This window comes from Cryptomeria japonica, chromosome 3 (assembly GCF_030272615.1).
Source record: "Cryptomeria japonica chromosome 3, Sugi_1.0, whole genome shotgun sequence".
Taxonomy (NCBI): Eukaryota; Viridiplantae; Streptophyta; class Pinopsida; order Cupressales; family Cupressaceae; genus Cryptomeria; species Cryptomeria japonica.
The window spans coordinates 950,530,455-950,550,029 of NC_081407.1; the positions used below are offsets into that span (position 1 = coordinate 950,530,455).

General features: G+C 37.7%; 1 protein-coding gene across 1 annotated transcript in view; it reads left to right on the forward strand.

Annotated features, from left to right (window-relative positions):
- LOC131038923 (uncharacterized) overlaps positions 1-12,462 on the forward strand; it is a 120,872-nt gene extending 108,410 nt beyond the window's left edge. The window contains exons 3-5 of the mRNA XM_057971509.2: positions 10,671-10,814; positions 11,046-11,735; positions 11,827-12,462. Of these exons, the coding sequence (XP_057827492.2) occupies positions 10,671-10,814; positions 11,046-11,735; positions 11,827-12,069 (1,077 nt within the window). The 3' untranslated portion in view covers positions 12,070-12,462. The remainder of the gene's footprint in view (positions 1-10,670; positions 10,815-11,045; positions 11,736-11,826) is intronic.
- The last annotated feature ends 7,113 nt before the right edge of the window (positions 12,463-19,575 follow it).

The following is a 19,575-nucleotide window of genomic DNA, read 5'->3' on the forward strand; positions in this document are numbered from 1 at the left end:
AAATAAACCCCAGCGCTCAACTTGATTTTATAATTAATTAACTTTATGCCTTTATAATTAATTTTTTTTTAATTTTTAATAGGCAAAATTAATTAATAAATGTTATGCATTATTTTTTAAATGCCACTTAATTAAATTTTCAAAAACCTATCGAATTTAGCATTTAAAATAAATTCAATTGTTTGTTTTGGAGCCAAAATGGGAAGATGAAAAAAAAATACAAACCTCATCGCCCTGGTCCCTGACTGAGGAAAGGAGCGATCCATCATCTTGGTCTTGATTCTTGCAATTTTAACGTTCAAAGTCCTCATCTCCACGTTGAATTTGCCACTTTCGTTGGGTCCTTCGAGCTTGAGTGTCTTGCTTATGTGAACAAATGCCTTTTATGACCATTATCGCCCTGGTCCCTTGGAGAGGGACATGAGCGATCCTAGTGTTTTCTCCTTGACCTTTGTAACTTCGAACTTCAATCTTCATTGTAAAGGATAAACAATGCTATTCTTTCATTCCACGCTTGTCCTACTTGACTTCCACAAGGCGTATGGATGTTTGAAGGATCATCGCCCTGGTCCCTTGGAGAGGGACAGGAGCGAACTTGAAGCCCTAGTCAAAATGCGTCATCTTTCAACCTTGGTTCCTCGTTCATTGCCTCTTAAATAATGTCCTTGATCTTGTGTGTCCTTGCATTGTCATGATTTTGAAGGAACATGAGTGTTTTAATAAAAATCGCTTTGGTCCTTGTCCAAAGGACAGGAGCGATATAGCCTCTTTGGCTCAATTGATAATCTCTCGACGTTTGAAACCTTTGTATATCATCCCCTTAAGACACCTTAGACCCTTTACCACCTCGCATGATCTTTTCTTAACGTGATTTTTTGAGAGATTTTACCACTATGATAAATATCGCTCTGGTCCCTTGGAGAGGGACAGAAGCGAACTTGAATGTCTTGGACTTGTCCTTGCTTCCATTAATTTGCCACCGTTTTCATCGTGTAAAATAAAGTTTTTTTGATCCCCTTGGACACTTGAAACGTGATCAACTTTCAAAATCTAGGCCTTTATGGAAATTTCGCTCTGGTCCCTGCCTGAGGGACAGGAGCGAACTTAGGTATTTAAGTGCAAATCCTTCATTTTGGCGGTCCTTGTAACTTTGTGCTTGATTGAGATGCATCGAAACGCCTTTGCCACCCTTCACCTTGACTTGAAGTGGTCCTGAACTTAAGTGGAAGGCAAGATAATCAAAATTTCGCCCTGGTCCCTTGGTGAGGGACAGGAGCGAATTTGCACTTTCAAGCTCAACTACACTTTGCCATCTTCAAAAATTATCTTCAATGGTCTTGTTGCGCCCCATCTTATTCATCTTTGGCTTGGAAATCATTGTAACTTGGCAAGAAATTTGTCAAAAGTAAAAATCGCTCTGGTCCCTGACTGAGGGACAGGAGCGAACTTGGGCATTTGGGTCCCTTGTTGACGTTTTATAATCTTCAATTTGTCTTCAACGGGTTCAACTCACCTCCTTTCTTGCCTTCGAACTTAAGACTTGCTTGATCTTTGCCCAGAACGTGCCTTATGAAGAATTTCGCTCTGGTCCCTGGGAGAGGGACGGGAGCTACAATAGACTTCGCCCTGGTCCCTGACTGAGGGACAGGAGCGATTTTTGCATTTTGGTTCATTTTTCTTCACGACGGCACTTCAAGTTGTATTCATTTGGTAAAATGCATCTCTTTGGACTTCTTCAAATCATCAAGTCGTTAAAATCCTGCGAGGACAAAGCAATGTCAGACTTTAAGCTCCGGTCCTTCACTGAGGGACAGGAGCGAAATTTGCTCTCTAGGCCAAATCGTTACAATTTTCATCAAAAAAAGTGTTGGCTAAGGAAGATATCATCTTACTTAATGCTATGAATAAAAGTTAATGTCCAAAAAAAGGTCTAAAATTGTGCATATAAAGAAAATCGCTTTGGTCCTTCAGTGAGGGACAGGAGCGAATTTGACCTTCTAGGCAAAAACTTCATCATTTCATCGTTTTTGATCAAGTCTGGATGCTCTATCATGCTCATTTCGTCCTTCACCATGCCTTTGATGTCTCAATTCGTCCAAACAAGGTCAGGAATGACTCCACTAAGCATTTTCGCTCTGGTCCCCTGGTGAGGGACAGGAGCGCTTCTCCTTGGTCCTCCTGAGAGGGACAGGAGCGAAATTCGCTCTGGATCCTCAGTGAAGGACAGGAGCGAAATTTGACTTTTCGAACTCTCTATCAGGATAATTTTTATAGAATATAACATTTAAGTATAAGAAATTTCTTATACTTTAAGTTATATTCTATATATACTTTCAGGATGTTTGAGAGTGGTTTCAGACCTCCAGGAGTTATATTGCAAAATCTAGTTTTTTGAGGTTTTTCAGTTTCCAGACTTAGTCAAATTTCAGGATCAGGACATTCCAGACTTAGCCAAATTTCAGGATCAGGACCTCACTCAAGCCGTACTTGCTACCCTATTGATCTCCCCGACAGCACTCAAAATGCAAAGGCCAACTAACAAAACCCTAAAAAAACCTAAAGAACAAACCCTAAAAAGCAAAAAAGCAAGGGTCCCCATTTGCAATGGGGCGATGTGTGAAAACGTCACAACAGGTAGGCAAGGTGGGGGAGTAGCAAATTGCTAGGAATGGACATTAGAAGCCATTAGTGAAATTTTGGACTTGAGGCTATCTTGAAAGAGGTAAGCCACACCACTAGAATAACAAACCCCCTTGAGTTGTGGGCCTCATGGCAAGAAGCTTAAACACACGATTACCATGGAACAAAAGGGAGGACTTGTTTGAGGCTCTCATGAGCCTCATTGAGGAAAATGAGATCCCAGCTAGCAATAACATCTTGGAAGGTACCTAGAGAAGACCATTTATTGCCACTGCAGTTCCAAGAAGCAATGGAGATGTTGTCACCACCCATTGGGACTAGAATTTGTTGTCATGCTGCTAGTATAGAGTGTGACCACCCAAGCAAGGGAGAATCACAAAGAGCAGCCCTACAGTCCCTAATAACAACTCACTTGTTTTCTTTCCTAGCAGCAACAACCTGAATACGAGCTTTTTGAAGTGATGCAGGAGCATCCCCGATTCTTGGTAATCTTGCATCAACCAAAAACATTTCTTTTCAATTTGTTTTTTGTTTTGTAGTTTTAGCATTTCTTTCTGCATTTTCTCACCGGATCTTGTGGATCCTTTCCTTAGCTTGTGGAGCCCAATTCGTTGTTTCCAGCATTCCTTGGCATGTGGCCGACCTTCCCTCTGATCCGCACTTCTTCCCTTGGGTCTTCCGGAGGATTCTCATTGGTAGAGGCCGACCTAGTGGTTTTACACGTTTCATCATGTTCATCATTGTATTGATTCTTCTTGGGCCGACCGGATCCCTCTAGACCATATAAATCAATGTAATTTGGCTTGTAGTAATTAGTTTTTGGAACCGGGAAGATCTATCTTGAGATTGAGAGGTTCGATATTGACCGAGACTGTAATTGAGCATGTTTGTATCGGGCCAATGAGTCAAACCTTGTAGCCTGCATGTTGCCAGCATATTGTAAATAGTTTTCATGATATAATCAATCAGTTTTGCATTGCCTCCATCATCTTGTCTTGCTTTCGTTGTGTTTACTCTTGTTGCACGGTCCGGATAGATCTCATTGAGGTCCCTCCCAGCCGTGACTACACCAAGTGGTATCAGAGCCCGATTTCGTTCCAGAGATTGCGTTGTCCTGAAGATTTTGTTGTGGGGTGGCGGATTGTGGATCTGACCTTCAGCTGCGGAGGACTGATGTGAAGATGGCACGAAGAGGAAATAGGAATGGTGGAGCGTGTGGGAATGCAGACCCTGCTGTGATGGAAATGTTGAGAGGAATTGTAGCCCGGTTGGAAGCTGTTGAAACAGCCCAGAGAAGAGGTTGACATATTGAAGATGTGAGCGAAGATGAAGAATAAGAAGCACCGACATAACAACTAGCAAAACCACCGGCAATCGATCCGGATGAAGAGAGGTTCTTGAGGGTTTTGAGTAGGGCGAACACCAAACTACATTATACCCCACCGGAGTATGATGGCAAGTTGGATTCGGATGAATTAATGGATTGGATCTCGAAGATGGAGAAGTATTTTGATTTTGAAGGCACCATGAAGGAAAGAAAGGTGAAATATGCTTGTACCCGGTTGAAAGGTCATGCATCTCTGTGGTGGGAACATTTACAAGTTGATAGATAGAGAAGAGACAAAGAGAAGATCAAATCATGGGAGCGGATGGTTGTCAAGTTGAAATCGAAGTTTATGCCTGCTGATTACCAAGTAAATCTGTTCCGGAAGTTGCAAAACTTGAAGCAAAAAGAGTCTAGTGTGAAGGAGTATACCGAAGTATTCTACAAGTTGAATATCAGATCCGGACATGTCGATGATGAGATAGAACAAATTGCGAGATATTTGAATGGATTGTGGATGTCTATACAAGATGAACTCAGTTTGATCAAGTTGCAGAGTGTTGAAGAAGCTTACCGATATGCCTTGAAAGCAGAAGAGAAGTTGAACAAAGGACATGAGCAAAGACAGAGAGGTAGAGGTGGAAGGTTTTCCGAAGGAAGATTTCAAGGAGGAAGAGGAAACTGTATAGATCAAAACAAGGACAAGGAAGTGAGCAAAGATGGTAGTTCATACTAGAAGGATGACAAAAAAATTTATCGGAGAAGAGAACCTGATAGTTATTGGAATGAAAGTTATGGAAAAGATGACAGAAGACAAGATAAGAGAGTGTTAAGAGGAACATGCTTTAAGTGTGGAGGAGAAGGACATTGTGCTTTCGAATGTAAGAAGGCAAAAAACACTGGGAGAACAACATTGGTAGAAGAAAACCCTACTGGATCGGCTAACAAACCGGAAGATGGAGAACTGTTGATGATGAGGAGAGTTTTGTGTCATACTAGAGAGGATGAAGAGCCCTTGCAGAGAAGAAATTTGTTCAAGACCAGATGTAAGGTATTTGTTAAGTGTTGTAAAGTAGTTATTAATAGTGGTAGTTTGGATAATCTTGTTTCAAAAGAGATGGTGAATAAATTAAAGTTGGAAAGACTGAGACACCCTAAGCCTTATTAGATAGCATGGATTCAAGATGATCATAAGTTGTTAGTGAGTAAGCAATGCTTGGTGAAATTGAAAATTGGAAATTGTCATGATGAAGTTTTGTGTGATATTATGCCTATGGATATTTGTCACATTTTGTTGGGTAGACCTTGGCAGTTTGATAGGCAAGCAATACATGATGGGAGAAAGAACATATACACTATTGTAGCAAATGAGATTAAACAAACCTTGTTACTATTGGAGGAGCCCCTGAAGAGTGAAGTTTGTACGAATGCTAGAATCTGTTTGGTGGATGGAAGGAGACATGAGAACGTGTGTTTTGCCTTAGTTCCTAAGAAGACTGAGAACCCGGAGCGTGAAGAACAACTGGAGGAGATAAAGGAGTTGTTGACAGAGTATGAAGACATCATTTCAGATAATGTGCTTGATGGATTACCACCTATGAGGAGTATCAGTCATTGCATGGACCTAATTCCCGGAGCTAGTTTGCCTAACAAAGTTGCACACCGGATGACACTGGCAGAGAATGAAGAATTGAATAGACAAGTGTAGGAATTGTTGAAGAAAGGTTTGATCCGAGAAAGTTTGAGTCCTTGTGCAGTTCCAGCAGTGTTAGCACCTAACAAGAATGGAGAATGGAGGATGTGTACCAATTCCAAAGAAATAAACAAGATCACAGTGAAGTACCGGTTTCCTTTGCCTAGGATGGATGACATAATGGATTGTTTGAGTGGAGACAAATACTACACAAAGATAGACTTGAAGAGTGGATATCATCAGATCAGAATCAGAGGAGATGAGTGGAAGACAGCTTTCAAGACAAATGAAGGATTGTATGAATGGTTGATGATGCCTTTTGTGTTGACTAATGCACCAAGTACTTTCATGAGATTGATGAATGAGGTATTGAAGAGATTCTTGGGTAAGTTTGTTATTGTAAATTTGGATGACATTCTGATTTTCAGTAAGACAAAGGAGGAACATATGTTACATTTAAGACAAGGTTTGCAGAGGTTTTGAGAAGAGAAGTTGCTGATAAATCTAAAGAAGTGTATTTTCATGAAGGAAGAGTTAGTCTCTTTGGGATTTGTGATATCTGCGGATGGATTGAGGATGGACCCTGAGAAGGTAAAAGCAATGGTTGAATGGCCTACACCGGAAAGCTATGGAGAGGATTTCAAGTGGACTGTGATGCAAGTGGGAATGCAATTGGAGCCGTGTTAAGTCGGGAAGGAAGAGCGGTAGCTTATTTCAGTGAAAAGTTGAATGATGCAAGAAGGAGATATTCAATGTATGATCAGGAATTTTATGCCATAATTCAAGCCTTGAAGAAGTGGAGACATTACCTATTGCCTAAGGAGTTTGTGTTGTATACTAATCATCAAGCCTTGTAGTATTTGAACAGTTAGAGTAAGTTGAATCAGAGACATATGAGATGGGTGGAATTCTTGCAGAGTTACACCTTTATGTTGAAGCATAGGAGTGGAAAGTCAAACAAAGTTGTTGATGCATTGAGTAGAAGGAGAAATTTGCTGACAAAAATGAAAGTGACAGTATTAGGATTTGAAGAGTTGAAGACCTTGTATGATAATGACCCGGATTTTGCAGAACCTTGGAAAGCATGTAGAGCACCGGTTATGGTAGATAGAAGTAAGTGGTTGGAATATCTCATTCAGGATGGGATGTTATTCAGAGGAGTTTAGTCGTGTATACCTAAGAGTTATATGAGGGAGAATTTGATTAAGGAGAAGCGTTATGGAGGATTAGCAAGACACTTTGGTGTTGACAAAACAGTAGCATTGGTGAGTGAACATTACTTTTGGCCTCAAATTCATAAGGATGTCCGAAAATTTGTGCAGAGCTGTAGAGTTTGTCAGGTTGCAAAAGGTAGTAGTCAGAATGTGGGATTGTATAAGCCTTTGACAGTTTCGGAGAGACCTTGGTAGGACATAAGCATGGATTTCATACTTGGATTGCCTAAGACACGGAGAGGGAATGATTCTATATTTGTGGTGGTGGATAGATTCTCGAAGATGGCTCATTTCATACCTTGTAAGAAGACATCAGATGCAGTGCATATAGCTGACTTGTTTTTCAAGGAAGTGGTGAGATTACATGGATTACCTAAGAGCATAGTTTCAGACAGGTACACTAAGTTTGTTGGTTATTTTTGGAGGACACTTTGGAAGAAGATGAAGACAGATTTGAAATTCAGTTCTACTTTTCACCCACAGATTGATGGACAGAGGTAGTAAACAGGAGCTTGGGAAATTTGTTGAGATGCTTAGTTGGAGAGAAGACCGGAAGTTGGGATTTGATTCTTGCACAAGCAGAGTTCGCCTACAACAATTTAGTGAACAGGAGTACCGGAAGAACACCTTTTGAGATTGTTACTGGAGCACACCCTAGAGGTATATCAGAATTGAGGGATATCAGCAATGAAGACGAGCGGAGTGTAGAAGCAGAAGAATTTGCAGATCACATGAAGGCCTTACATATTCAGGTTAAACAACAATTGGAGGATATGAACAGCAAGTATAAGGAGAAAGCAGATGAGAAGAGAAGACATAAGGAATTTGAAGTTGGCGATGAAGTGATGGTGTACCTGAGAAAGGAAAGATTTCCAGTCGGAACCTATAACAAGTTGTAGATGAGAAAGTTTGGACCTTGCAAGATCTTGAGGAAATTCAGTTCCGGAAATGCATATGAAGTGGAGCTACCGAATAGTTTGAGTATTTCACCTATATTCAACGTCGTTGCAGATCTACATAAGTATCATCAATCAGACTTCAATGAAGACAATATTGCAGACTTGGAGAAACAGTTGCCCCGGAAGGAACTCGATCAGATTGAAGACATTTTGGACAATAGGATTGGGTGCAGTACCCAGAGCAGTCAATACAAGGAGTATCTTGTGAAATGGAAGGATAGACCAGTTGAAGATTCATCTTGGATTTCTCAGGCGGAGGTGGGCCGCCTTGGTTTTCCTCTGACCCCAGCAAAGTGAGGGACTCACTTTTTCAACAACCCCAGATGTCTAATGCAAGAGCATCCCCAATTCTTGGCAATCTTGCATCAACCAAAAACATTTGTTTTTCGTTTTGTAGTTTTAGCATTTCTTTCTGCATTTTCTTGCATTTGCTCACTGGATCTTGCGGATCCTTTCCTTAGCTTGCGGAGCCCAGTTTGTTGTTTCCAGCATTCTTTGGCATGTGGCCGACCTTCCCTCTAATCCGCACTTCTTCCTTTGGATCTTTCGTAGGATTCTCATTGGCGGAGGCCGACCTGGTGGTTTTACACGTTTCATCATGTTCATCATTGTATTGATTTTTCTTGGGCCGACCGGATCCCTCTAGACCATATAAATCAATGTAATTTGGCTTGTAGTAATCAGTTTTTGGAACCGGGAAGATCTATCTTGAGATTGAGAGGTCCGGTATTGACCGAGACTGTAATTGAGCATGTTTGTATCAAGCCAATGAGCCGAACCTTGTAGCCTGCATGTTGCCGGCAGATTGTAAACAGTTTTCATGATATAATCAATTAGTTCTACATTGCCTCCATCATCTTGTCTTGCTTTCGTTGTGTTTACTCTTGTTGCACGGTCCGGATAGATCTCATTGAGGTCCCTCCCAATCGTGACTGCACCATGAAGCTCTTTGACTTTGGATTGTGTGAGATCTGTATCAACAGATACTTTTTACAGGAGGGAAAAGAGTTTCACTGTATCTCAATGAGATTGCAAATTCTCTCCTGCAATTCAGAATTGGATGACAAGGGTGCTGTCTAGTAGTATTTAAGATTTGTTGACACAGATATCATTCAAGTCCAAAGATTCACTCAAGAATGCTTGTCTTGCTTGGAAGGGATCAGCTGGTTTAGGGCGGCCACAAACATGAAGGTTTAGTGCCCTAGTTTGATATGCCTTTTCTTCAAACTTTGCTTGGAAAGCCGTTTCCACATTTGGAGGTACTTTATTCCCCTTAACCACTTGCACCCACAAATTTTATTCATCAACATGTTTTTGAATAGATTGTTGTTGGGCTGTGTTTTCTTTTAATAGTTGCTCGTGTTGAATGGTTATTTCTAATTGCTTGTTCCTAGTTTCTGAAAGCACTTCATTAAGCTGTTGGGGACATGGGAAATTAGTGGGGGTGGTTTGGATCTGTTCAAGTGTAATTCTGAATAGAAAATCAGCAATAATACAATCTTTCCCCTACAAAAGTGCCTAGAAAAGCGACAAGAAATATTGGAGTTCAAAACCTAGAGCCTCAATTCCTGATAATCAGCTATAAATGTTAGCGATTTTCAATTTGGGGGTCAACACCTTGTGATGGTGAGGATTTATAAACTCTTGCATTTGAAGGAGAATCATTCTGTTTGCTGCAAATCTCCTGCATGGATTTTGCCCTTGATACTGGATCATGCATTTAGATTTTACCCTTTCCTGTTTGTGAAGCAAAAACATGACACTATAAAATGTCCCAAAAATCTGACTGTCAATGGTGTGCAACTGCTTTCCAATGACTGGAAATGATGCCTTCCCTTGGGTATTTCCATTTCATTTGCAAATCTCACATTCTTTTTTTATTGCAAATTGTGCACTCTTTTTTTGTGCCCTTCCGTTCAATTCACGCAGGAAAAGAAAATGCAACAGGATTTGACTGCGAACACCCTTCCAATTGCAATTGTTTTTATTCCCAACTTCATGCTGCACAAACACAATGGATATGAATGCAATTCCTCAACCATTCTAGGGAATGTTTCTAGGGTCAGTTGTAAGACACACTTTAGGGACATGTTATGCAGTGGACAACCATCCTAGGGAATGTCTTTTCCAATCGTCAGCACACCGGTCATGGTTTATTACTTGCAGCAACTATAAAGGCTTGACAGCTCATGCAACTTTCCATATGGTACCATGTGCCAGACTGACTTTAATACGCCACAACTTTCTCAATAGGATCTTCCCTCCGTTGCTTGATTTCCCATTGCCATTACACCTGGCAAATATGATATTGCCCATTAAATAATTGCATACATACAAGTCACTAGATGAGCCACTATGATCCTTCATCGATCACAATACTGACCAAACCAAGACATCATTGTAGGGAGTTTTTTCTATGGTTTGTTCTGCATCTGCATTTGTAATGTTAATGGGAAAATGTATTTTTTATAGCTCTGAAAGATGCAGGTTGAAAATCCACATTTGTGCAAACAAGAGGCCAAACTCAATTGTCTGCTGTTTGGTCCCTTTCCTGCAGTAAATCTTACTCATAGCAAATCTGTGTATAGTTCTTTGCTAAATATCTACCAGTGGTCACTGTAGGGCACAGACCAGATTTCTACTTTTCTAAATGACATGGTTTTGAAGTACAGTTTCAAATTCTTATAGCCAGGTTTCGGTAATTTTTTTTAATGTTTAAAGGCAGAAATGTGGCAATTTAAAAGCAACAAAATCTCAGATTTGTTTGTCTACAGGTAGGAAATATAACAGACATGTGCAAGTTATGTGATATGATATAAGAGTGCTTTATTTATTTACAGATAAGACATGCCCAAATAATGGACAATGGCCGGGTTGACACAAAAAAGCTAGCAAAGCATAAGGGCCGTACTCATAAACTTGCCATAGAACCTGGAAGCCCACACATATTTTATAGCTGTGGTGAAGATGGAGTTGTCCAACATGTAAGTTCTGTTCTTTCTTTTTTCTCCAAGTGCTTTGAAGTTTAGTGCAATAGTGTTTTGCACATTAGTCCATGCAAAATTAAACATCCACTCAAGCTTCAAGACTAGGTGAATTTTTCATGAAATATTGCTTTGGCCTTCTGCTATATGTAACTATTTTGACTCTAGAATTTGATATATAGCTTAAATAGAAATTCATGATTAAGCAAGGTCATCATTATTATTTCACAGTTTGATTTGCGAAGCCATTCTGCAACAAAGATTTTTACTTGCCACACCTTCGGGGGAAATAAGCTGCAGTCCCCTCCACCTGTAAAACTGAATGCAATTGTGATAGATCCTACCAATCCAAATTATTTGGCTGTTGGTGGTTCAGATGAATATGCTCGTGTTTATGACATTCGAAACTACAATTGGGATGCATCAAGTAATGAGTTCTGCCCTGTAGATTCATTCTCTCCACAACACCTCATTGGCAATGATCATGTTCATATCACAGGTTTGGCTTATTCAAACCAGGGGGAATTGCTTGTCTCTTACAATGATGAACTTATTTACTTGTTCCAAAAGGGAATGGGCTTGGGTTCAAACCCAAAATTAGTGTCAGTTGAGAAGAGAAATGAATCACAAGCTCCACAGGTTTATAAAGGACACCGGAATAACCAGACTGTGAAGGGTGTAAATTTCTTTGGTCCTAACACAGAGTATGTGGTCAGTGGATCTGACTGTGGCCGGATATTTGTCTGGAAGAAGAAGGGTGGTGAACTTGTGCGTTTGATGATAGGTGATCAAAATGTGGTTAACTGTCTAGAGCCTCATCCCTATGCAAGTATACTTGCTACAAGTGGTATTGAGAAAAATGTCAAAATATGGGCACCTACTGCAGATCAATTGATTCCACTACCAGATAATGTGGAAGAGGTATTGACTTGTCTTCTTGAACTTCACATAATAGATGTATTTTATTGGCGGAAACAGCCATCTTACTTCATTCATTGATTGACTTTTGCAGATAATGGAAGCTAACAGGCGGGGCAGAGAAGATTGTTCACGTGTTTGCCTTACACCAGACGTGATTATGCGTGTGTTAAGGTTGCAAAGACGCCAATCTCAGCCAAATGTGGAGAATAGATACTCAAGAGCAGATTTTGAAGATGAAAATGATGATGATGAGTATGTTTTTCTTGACTTGTCTGACAATGGTAACTCTTCTGAAGATGCCCACTTAAATCCTCAAGAGTGCATTATTTCCTGAAACTTCTGCACTACTCACTTCCATGAAGGCCCAGCTGTAATTAGCTACTGTTCTTTAGATTGAAGCTTTAATTTTTTTAACACTGTAGAAGAGTACTACAAAGAATACTATGTCAGATTGATAAGTAACAGCTAAACCTTCCCTCCTGGATTTAAATGAAGGTTTGGAAACTTCAATCAGAAGTGTTACATTTTTAATGTGGTTTTTCTTTGATAAAAGGTAATTAGATAAATTATCAAACAAACCCAAGTATCTTGACATTGAAAAAAAGCAAACCAAAGCAAAACAAGAAAACACCAACAAGACATTCTTTCAATTTATATCTTCAATGATTGTTGATTTGATTATGTTGGGTTTTGAATAAGAATAATTGGACATAATTTGAGGTTTCAATATATTTAATTCTTATGTGCATCGCCATTATGACACAAGATTAGTCACAACCAAATTTAAAACATTTGAGTACTAAATTTCCTGATTAGTTAAATTTTAGATTTCTGTCATAGCATAATCACCATAACCGATAACAATAAATACTGTGTGGTTGGAGATTGCAATTGAGCCTTGCACGTGTTGTGGTTGAGCTGCAATTCCAGCCACAGCTTACTACTTGTTCAATATGGCTCATATAACAGTGCAGAATTTCCACATACATATAACGTGGATTTGCGTTGTGACTGTGGACCAGTTTTCAGGGAGGTAAGTTGCTTTGACAATCTAGTTCATCAGCACTAGACGTGTTTGATATTTGGAAATGAATGTCAACCATGAAGCGTTTTTCCATCTTTCCTTTATCTATGCATATCTAAATAGCACAATTGTGGATATGTAATTGTTAAATTTCTAGCAAAGCTTTCAAGTTTTCAACCACAATTATTATTTGTCTACATATTTCTTATGGTTTTTATATGTCACATTAGATATGGATAAACGAAGCAATTGCAATATCTATTATTTTTTAAGCACAACCACGTAAAGAATTTGAAAAATCATATAATTGTTGCTCTACTTGAATTTAACTCAATTGATAGAATGTTTATTTGAATTCTTAAAGACCAAACTTAGTGTTGTGTTGTAAAAGAAGTATGGATGGTAGTTGCAACGTGACAACAACAATAAGAAACAAACACAAATAATTTGACACAATTTTATATTAGCAAACCTCAAAGGAGAGAACCAAGTGGAAGTGACAAGTGCACAACATCCCATCCAAAGATTAGGTACAAAGAGGATTAATAGAACAATCACAACATTCCCTATTAATGCTTTCACCTACAACCACTCTTTTGTATTTTCATTTACAATCAACTAAGATCCTTAGTCTCTCAACATTCTCGCTTGCACATATCTCGATTGACAACTTGACTCCTTGCAATGCTTGGTGTCTTTTCATGTATTGAACTTCCAAATATTTTAGAAATGAAGAGATTTATATTTTTGTGTTATTTTGTTTGTATAACGTTTTAGGGCAAAATCCAAATGCTCATTATCATCCTTGCATCGAAGACTTCTCACAACATAAAATAACTATGTTGCATTGTACTTGTATCATCATTGCACTCCCAAGCACATGTTTTATAGGAAAAAAAGAAACCACCTAGGTGAATTAATCAAACCATGCACCTCCGAGCTTGGTCAATATCTCTTAGCCAAATCCATGTGTCCCACCTCATGAATGAAACCTCTAAGAAGAATAACTCTTCCAAGAAAATCTTCAACCCTACAAATAAGTCCACCTAGTTAGACCATTCGCATTAATTGGAGCATTTAGTTTCTATTACAATATACTTTTGCATACAACTGTTTATAGCTAGTCAAAGATGCTTTTTTTTCAATGTTTTTTGTAACCTTCATTGTAAGTGCTATTACAATGTAACTTGCATTGTAATGTTGTAGAGTTTACTTATAAATACTTGATAATTTTGAAAATTGTGGTCCATTTCAATATAGGGCATCATATTTTGGAGTGCTATATTTTCCTTAGGTAATTGTTATGACATTGAAAATGCATTTGTCGGTGATATATTGGAGGAAATGCATTTAATATTTGGAGTGTAATGGTTGAGTGAACACACAATTTGTTGGATTCATTAGAGGATTGCAATTAATTCATGGAGGTCATTGTAAAATACATTTAATATCATAAAAATAAATTAATGTTTGGGTCACATGTTGCTAATTGATCTTGTATGCTAAGTTTAAAGTAAAGCGATTGTGATGCCTAGGAGAATGTGTTGGTTCCTAGTCTCAAGGTCATATTTTGGCTCCCACCTTGAAGATGTCTATTGCATTGATTATTGGTGCTTGGAGTATTAAATAATGGTGGCAAGAAAACAATAAGTTTTTCTTTGCTTGTTGCCACCTATTTATAAATAGAAGGCTTGTGATGGAAGTAAGATATATCTTTTAGTTGATCACCATTTTGTACACTGATTGCGAGTGAAATTTGATGTATGTACCTAGAGGCTTTAGTTTCTTAGTGAGGAGATCTTGAGCACCATAGAGTGAGATTGATGCAAGAGCATCCCAAGTTCAAAGGCAAGTTTGCATCAACAAAAAACAATTTTTCTTTTGTTTAAAGTTAGGAGTTTCAACACAATATGTCGCATGCCACTATATAGTCTTGTTTAAGCTTAGAACAAAGAATTAGAGCTTTGTAAGCAGTCATGCATATGATATCTAAATTTTAGGAGATTTAAATTAGTTTGCAAACAATTATTGTCACCAGAAGTAGCATTAGGTTCATAGTTAAGAATAACCAACACTTTGTTCAACATGTGTAGTGTGCAGGACCCTCTTGTGACTTAGAGAATTCAAAATAAACATTTCACAAGGTAGTATGGGACCATAGTACAAACCCAAACTGCACCTTTGAGCCACACTTCGCCTCAAGTGATTCAAACCAACAAACCAAATGCACACACGTAAATAGGGTTCATAGACCCAATTTACACTTGTTCTACCATGATACAATGAGGGTTTTTGTAACCTTGATGGCACCAAATTCAGCACATACATGATCCTGTCTAGTTCAAATGATCAAGATGGTTGACAAGTTGCTCCTTACAAGTATGGATGATTTCCCTATGCTACAATGTCATCCTTCTACAGATGTCAAAATCGTCTCCAAGGAAAAGACAACGAAGTTCAAGAAGCAAGACTCCTATCCGCTCTTCCTCTCATCCTCAGTGGCATCAAACATTGCGAACGCTAGATGAATCTGAAATACAGGCTACCTGACGACAATATGAAGATTTTATGAAGAAGGATGATCATAATAAAGATGTGTCTCTGGACACTTAGTCATTTCTATGCATCTCTAGTGTAGTGGCATTTTGTAATTTCAATCGACATTTCAAGTGTCATTTTGTAATAAGATATCGACAACCTCAGGTGTCATTCTATGTATGCACTAGTACACATGTAGGAATGTGCATATGTCCTAAGTCAAATAGGACTCTACCTTTGACTTGGTCACAAATTAGTTGTAACTTTCCTAGTTTCATCTTACATCTCTCCTCAATATATATGAGGATTTTCATTATATTAAGTGGTTTTTATCCATCTTTTGGGCAATGCAACAAAACTCTGTCAATATGGGAGCACTCTAAAACTTTGTTTTTAGATGTAAATCAAATTGCAATCAATAAAAGAAACAAGTTGCTTTCAATCGTTGTGTTGGAACAAGTTGTAATGTGACGACATTATTCTAAGTTGATTGTGAGTATTGTGGTGTTATTTGAAAGATATTTAAACCCAACCTTGTAGTCTTTGAGCTTCTTATTGTGTTTATAATTAATGATATATTGTCAAACTTGATCTTGTAGTCTTTAAGCTACTTATCACATTTGAAGCTAATGTTTCATGCTCAAGCAAAGAGATAACTTGTAGTCTTTGTGTTGTTTTTACCTTCTATGTTTGTGCATTTAAGGTGAAGTGTTGAAGTCTTTGAGCTACACGTATTTCATCTTTTTTCTTGAAGCTTTATAGGAAGTCATGGAAAGTCTTTGAGCTTTCATGAGCTTCTTGGTTAATTTTGTTTGGTTCTACTCGAAAGTTTATTGTAAGAAAGAATCATCTATTTGTAAAGATTGATAGGATAGTGATAAAAAGAAGACTTTGAGCTTTATTATTACTTTCCCATCCCAATGTTATTTTCAGAAAAAAAGAGCAATGGGAGGCTTTGTACTCTTATGGACACTTTGCTTCCAATTAGCATAGATTCTTAAGATTACTGCAAGTTAAAATTATTTTGTTTCTTTGTTCTAAATAGAGAATTGGGTAGATACATACTTTGAAAAAAAAGAGTAAAGTAATTGTATCATCTTGGATTAGTGAGAATAGTATTAAATTTAGTTTGCAGTAGAAAGGGGAGCCTTCCCTTATAAGTAGGAGAGACCATATCTTGTCTTCTGAGATATATTGTTTCACATACTATAGTGAAAACCCACATTTTGTAAACCTCCCTGAGTTTACAAAATTTAAACCCAACACGTAGGAACCTTCAAATGGAATCGCAGTAAATTTCATTAACTCTTGGAGTTGCATCATCAAATTCGGTTGACCTACATGCTTCACAAGACCTCTTGTAGCCAATGCGGATCATTCCTAAAGCATGGAACAACTATATAAACACCTCCTAGATTAATTTGGAGATATAAGCATTAGCATTAGCATGAGAATTAGAATTAGATTAGAAGTAGAATATTTGAGAAGTTGTGCTCAATTGTTATATCTTGTATAATAGATTATAATGAGCATGTGGTGGGCCAAAGGGCCATGTAATCATTTTGTGAGGTTGAATAATCGAGAAGTTGTTTTTCTATTTAGTGTCAATTCCATTGTGCTAACTTTGTTTCATAATTAGATAGTCCTTTTTGTAGACTCTCCATTTGTGATTACATCAAGTGGTAGTAGAGAATGTTTTTGAATCATTTGGGAGGAAAGACACTCTAACAAATCCACATGTAGAAAAAATGTAAGCTTGAGGCAGCTCACAAGAAGTTTCAATAGAGCATCAATTGTGAGGAAATTGCAATCTTGTAGGTAGATTGTTGAATTGAGGCAAATACACTAGATCCAAGGAAAGATGCCACCGAGAAGAGCGCCTGGTCTAACCAATGTTGCTAGAAGAATGAAAGAAATTTTAGACAAGATGATGGCAATGCAAGTTCAATTAAATGTCATGGAAGAAGATAGGAGAATGGCTCTATACCCTAGACATGAGGGTGGAAGTGATGACGACTAACTAGAAACTCAAAGTAGTAATTAGAATGAAGAAACCCTAGAAGACGAAGAATCATATCAAATCAAAATGTTGAATCTTTTTTTAAGATTGATAAGAGGCCTCAGATTGAGATTTCTAACTATGCAGGCAATTTGAATTCTAAGGAATTGATTGACTGGATAAATGATATAGAAGAATATTTTGAATATGAAGAAAATGAAGATCTAGAAAGAGAGAAATTTGTAAAAACAAAGTTGAAAGGACATTTTTTTTGGTGGAAGGAAGTTCAAGTAGATAGGAATAAGAGAGAAAAGGAAAATATCACAAAATGGGATAAGATGGTGGCAACATTGAAAAATCAATTTATACTTACTAATTATGAGCTAGAATTGTTGAAGAGATTGCAAAACCTAAGGCAGAAGGGAAAGTCAACGAAGGAGTGCATTGAAAATTTCATAGGATGATCACTAAAATTGGACATAGTGAAGCTAGCAAGAAGGTTTTGTGGTATATAACCTAATTAAGCACCAACATTCAAGAAAAATCGAGTTTGGTAAGGATGACAATAGTTGAATAAAGAGGAAAGTCCATATCATAGTGAAGAAAGGAGCATCACTAATGGAGAAATGACAAAAGATACTATTGCAATAGCAAAGGAAGCAAGAATACCTACCACAATGAAAGATATCATACAGGTGAAAAGGGATTTGATAAGAGGCCATTCAAAGAAACTTATTTCATATGTGGACATAGGGCATTTTAGTGTTACCAAGGGAGCACAAGCAAAATGATAGAGAATAGCCCAAGGGCAAGATATAAGGAGGAAGAACCTATTGGATCACCAAGCTTGTAGAAAATAATTGGTTGGTTTGCCCATCTTAGATGAAGACCTCTTAGAAGAGGAAGAAGAATATAATGTATCATGTGCATGTGATTTTGTGGCTTGCTAATTAGATTGGGAATCTTTGGGATTTTGTTTCTTCTTATTTTCCTCGTATATGATTGTGCAACTAAAGCGTTGGTTTTGGGTCTAGAAAGTGAATCTAACTTAGTCAACTTAGCTTATTCTCATGTCAAATGTTCACAAAACACCTCAAAAGAAGGCAATGTACCCAAAGTATCCATAGTGGAGTAAAATCTAGAAGCAAAGACCTGGAAGGGCCCTCAAAGCTTGATTCATAAAAATGTACTCTTTGTTAGTCTTATCTTTTCCACAACCCTATAAGAGTGATCTAATAGACTTGAATTTCATCGGATAATCCTTAATGGAGGATAAGGAGTCAAGTACCAAAGAGCTAAAATCTATTTCAAGCTAAAGTGCCTTGAACTCATTAATAGTACCAAAAGCTCCTTAAATTTGTCCCGCATAGCCCTAGAAGTATTGTAATATTAAGGGCGAAACAAGAGACTGTCTAAAACATGCAATACAATCAAACCCATAGTGTCATCTCCCGAAATTAACCCACAAAGAAAATGCTTATCACATCTGAAGAGAAAGCCATGATTGATGTTAAGCAACCTTGAGAGATATTGATTTAAAGAGAGAATATGATATTGAGATTAACTTATAATGAATTGGATAGGTTACAATGGATACAATGAATTTTTATAAAAGCATAAAGATGCCCTAGATCTAAACCTTGGAGAAAGATTAAGTCAAGTAATGACAAGCGTTCACATCCTATGCAATGAGACAACATGAGTCATTATTAGCCTAATCTAATAAAATAAAAAGCACTCTAAGTTTAGCTTAAGTGAATGAAGTAATAAGGGACCTATGGGTAAGTACACCAAGATGGTAAAAAAAAAGTTTCCAAACTTTTTGGTCCCCATTGGAGCATAGCATGACCGCATTAGAACACACTCACACTAAGGCTTTGAAGGAACACACCTTAGGCTCAGTCAATTCAAAGCATAATGCTATATTTTAATGAATATATGATTTTTTACTAGTTTTGAAGTGGACACATCTTGATAAACACAAAATTGAGCACACTCTCCCTAAAATTTTGAAAACTATTTGAAAATATATTTTTTTTAAATATGTGTAGAATGGAGTCTAGTTTTTAAAAATGCAATTTGTTTTAAAATTTGATGATCAAGTAAATAATATACCCTAAATACGACATGATTTTTGACCAAAAAACATACACACGAACAAAAGAAATTAAAGATGAAAACCTTAACATACTTAAAACATGAAAAAATTGCAGGGTTGGGTAGCTAAGAGAAAGCTTAATTCCATCATAGTATTTTTTAATTTTGCATTGAAACACATG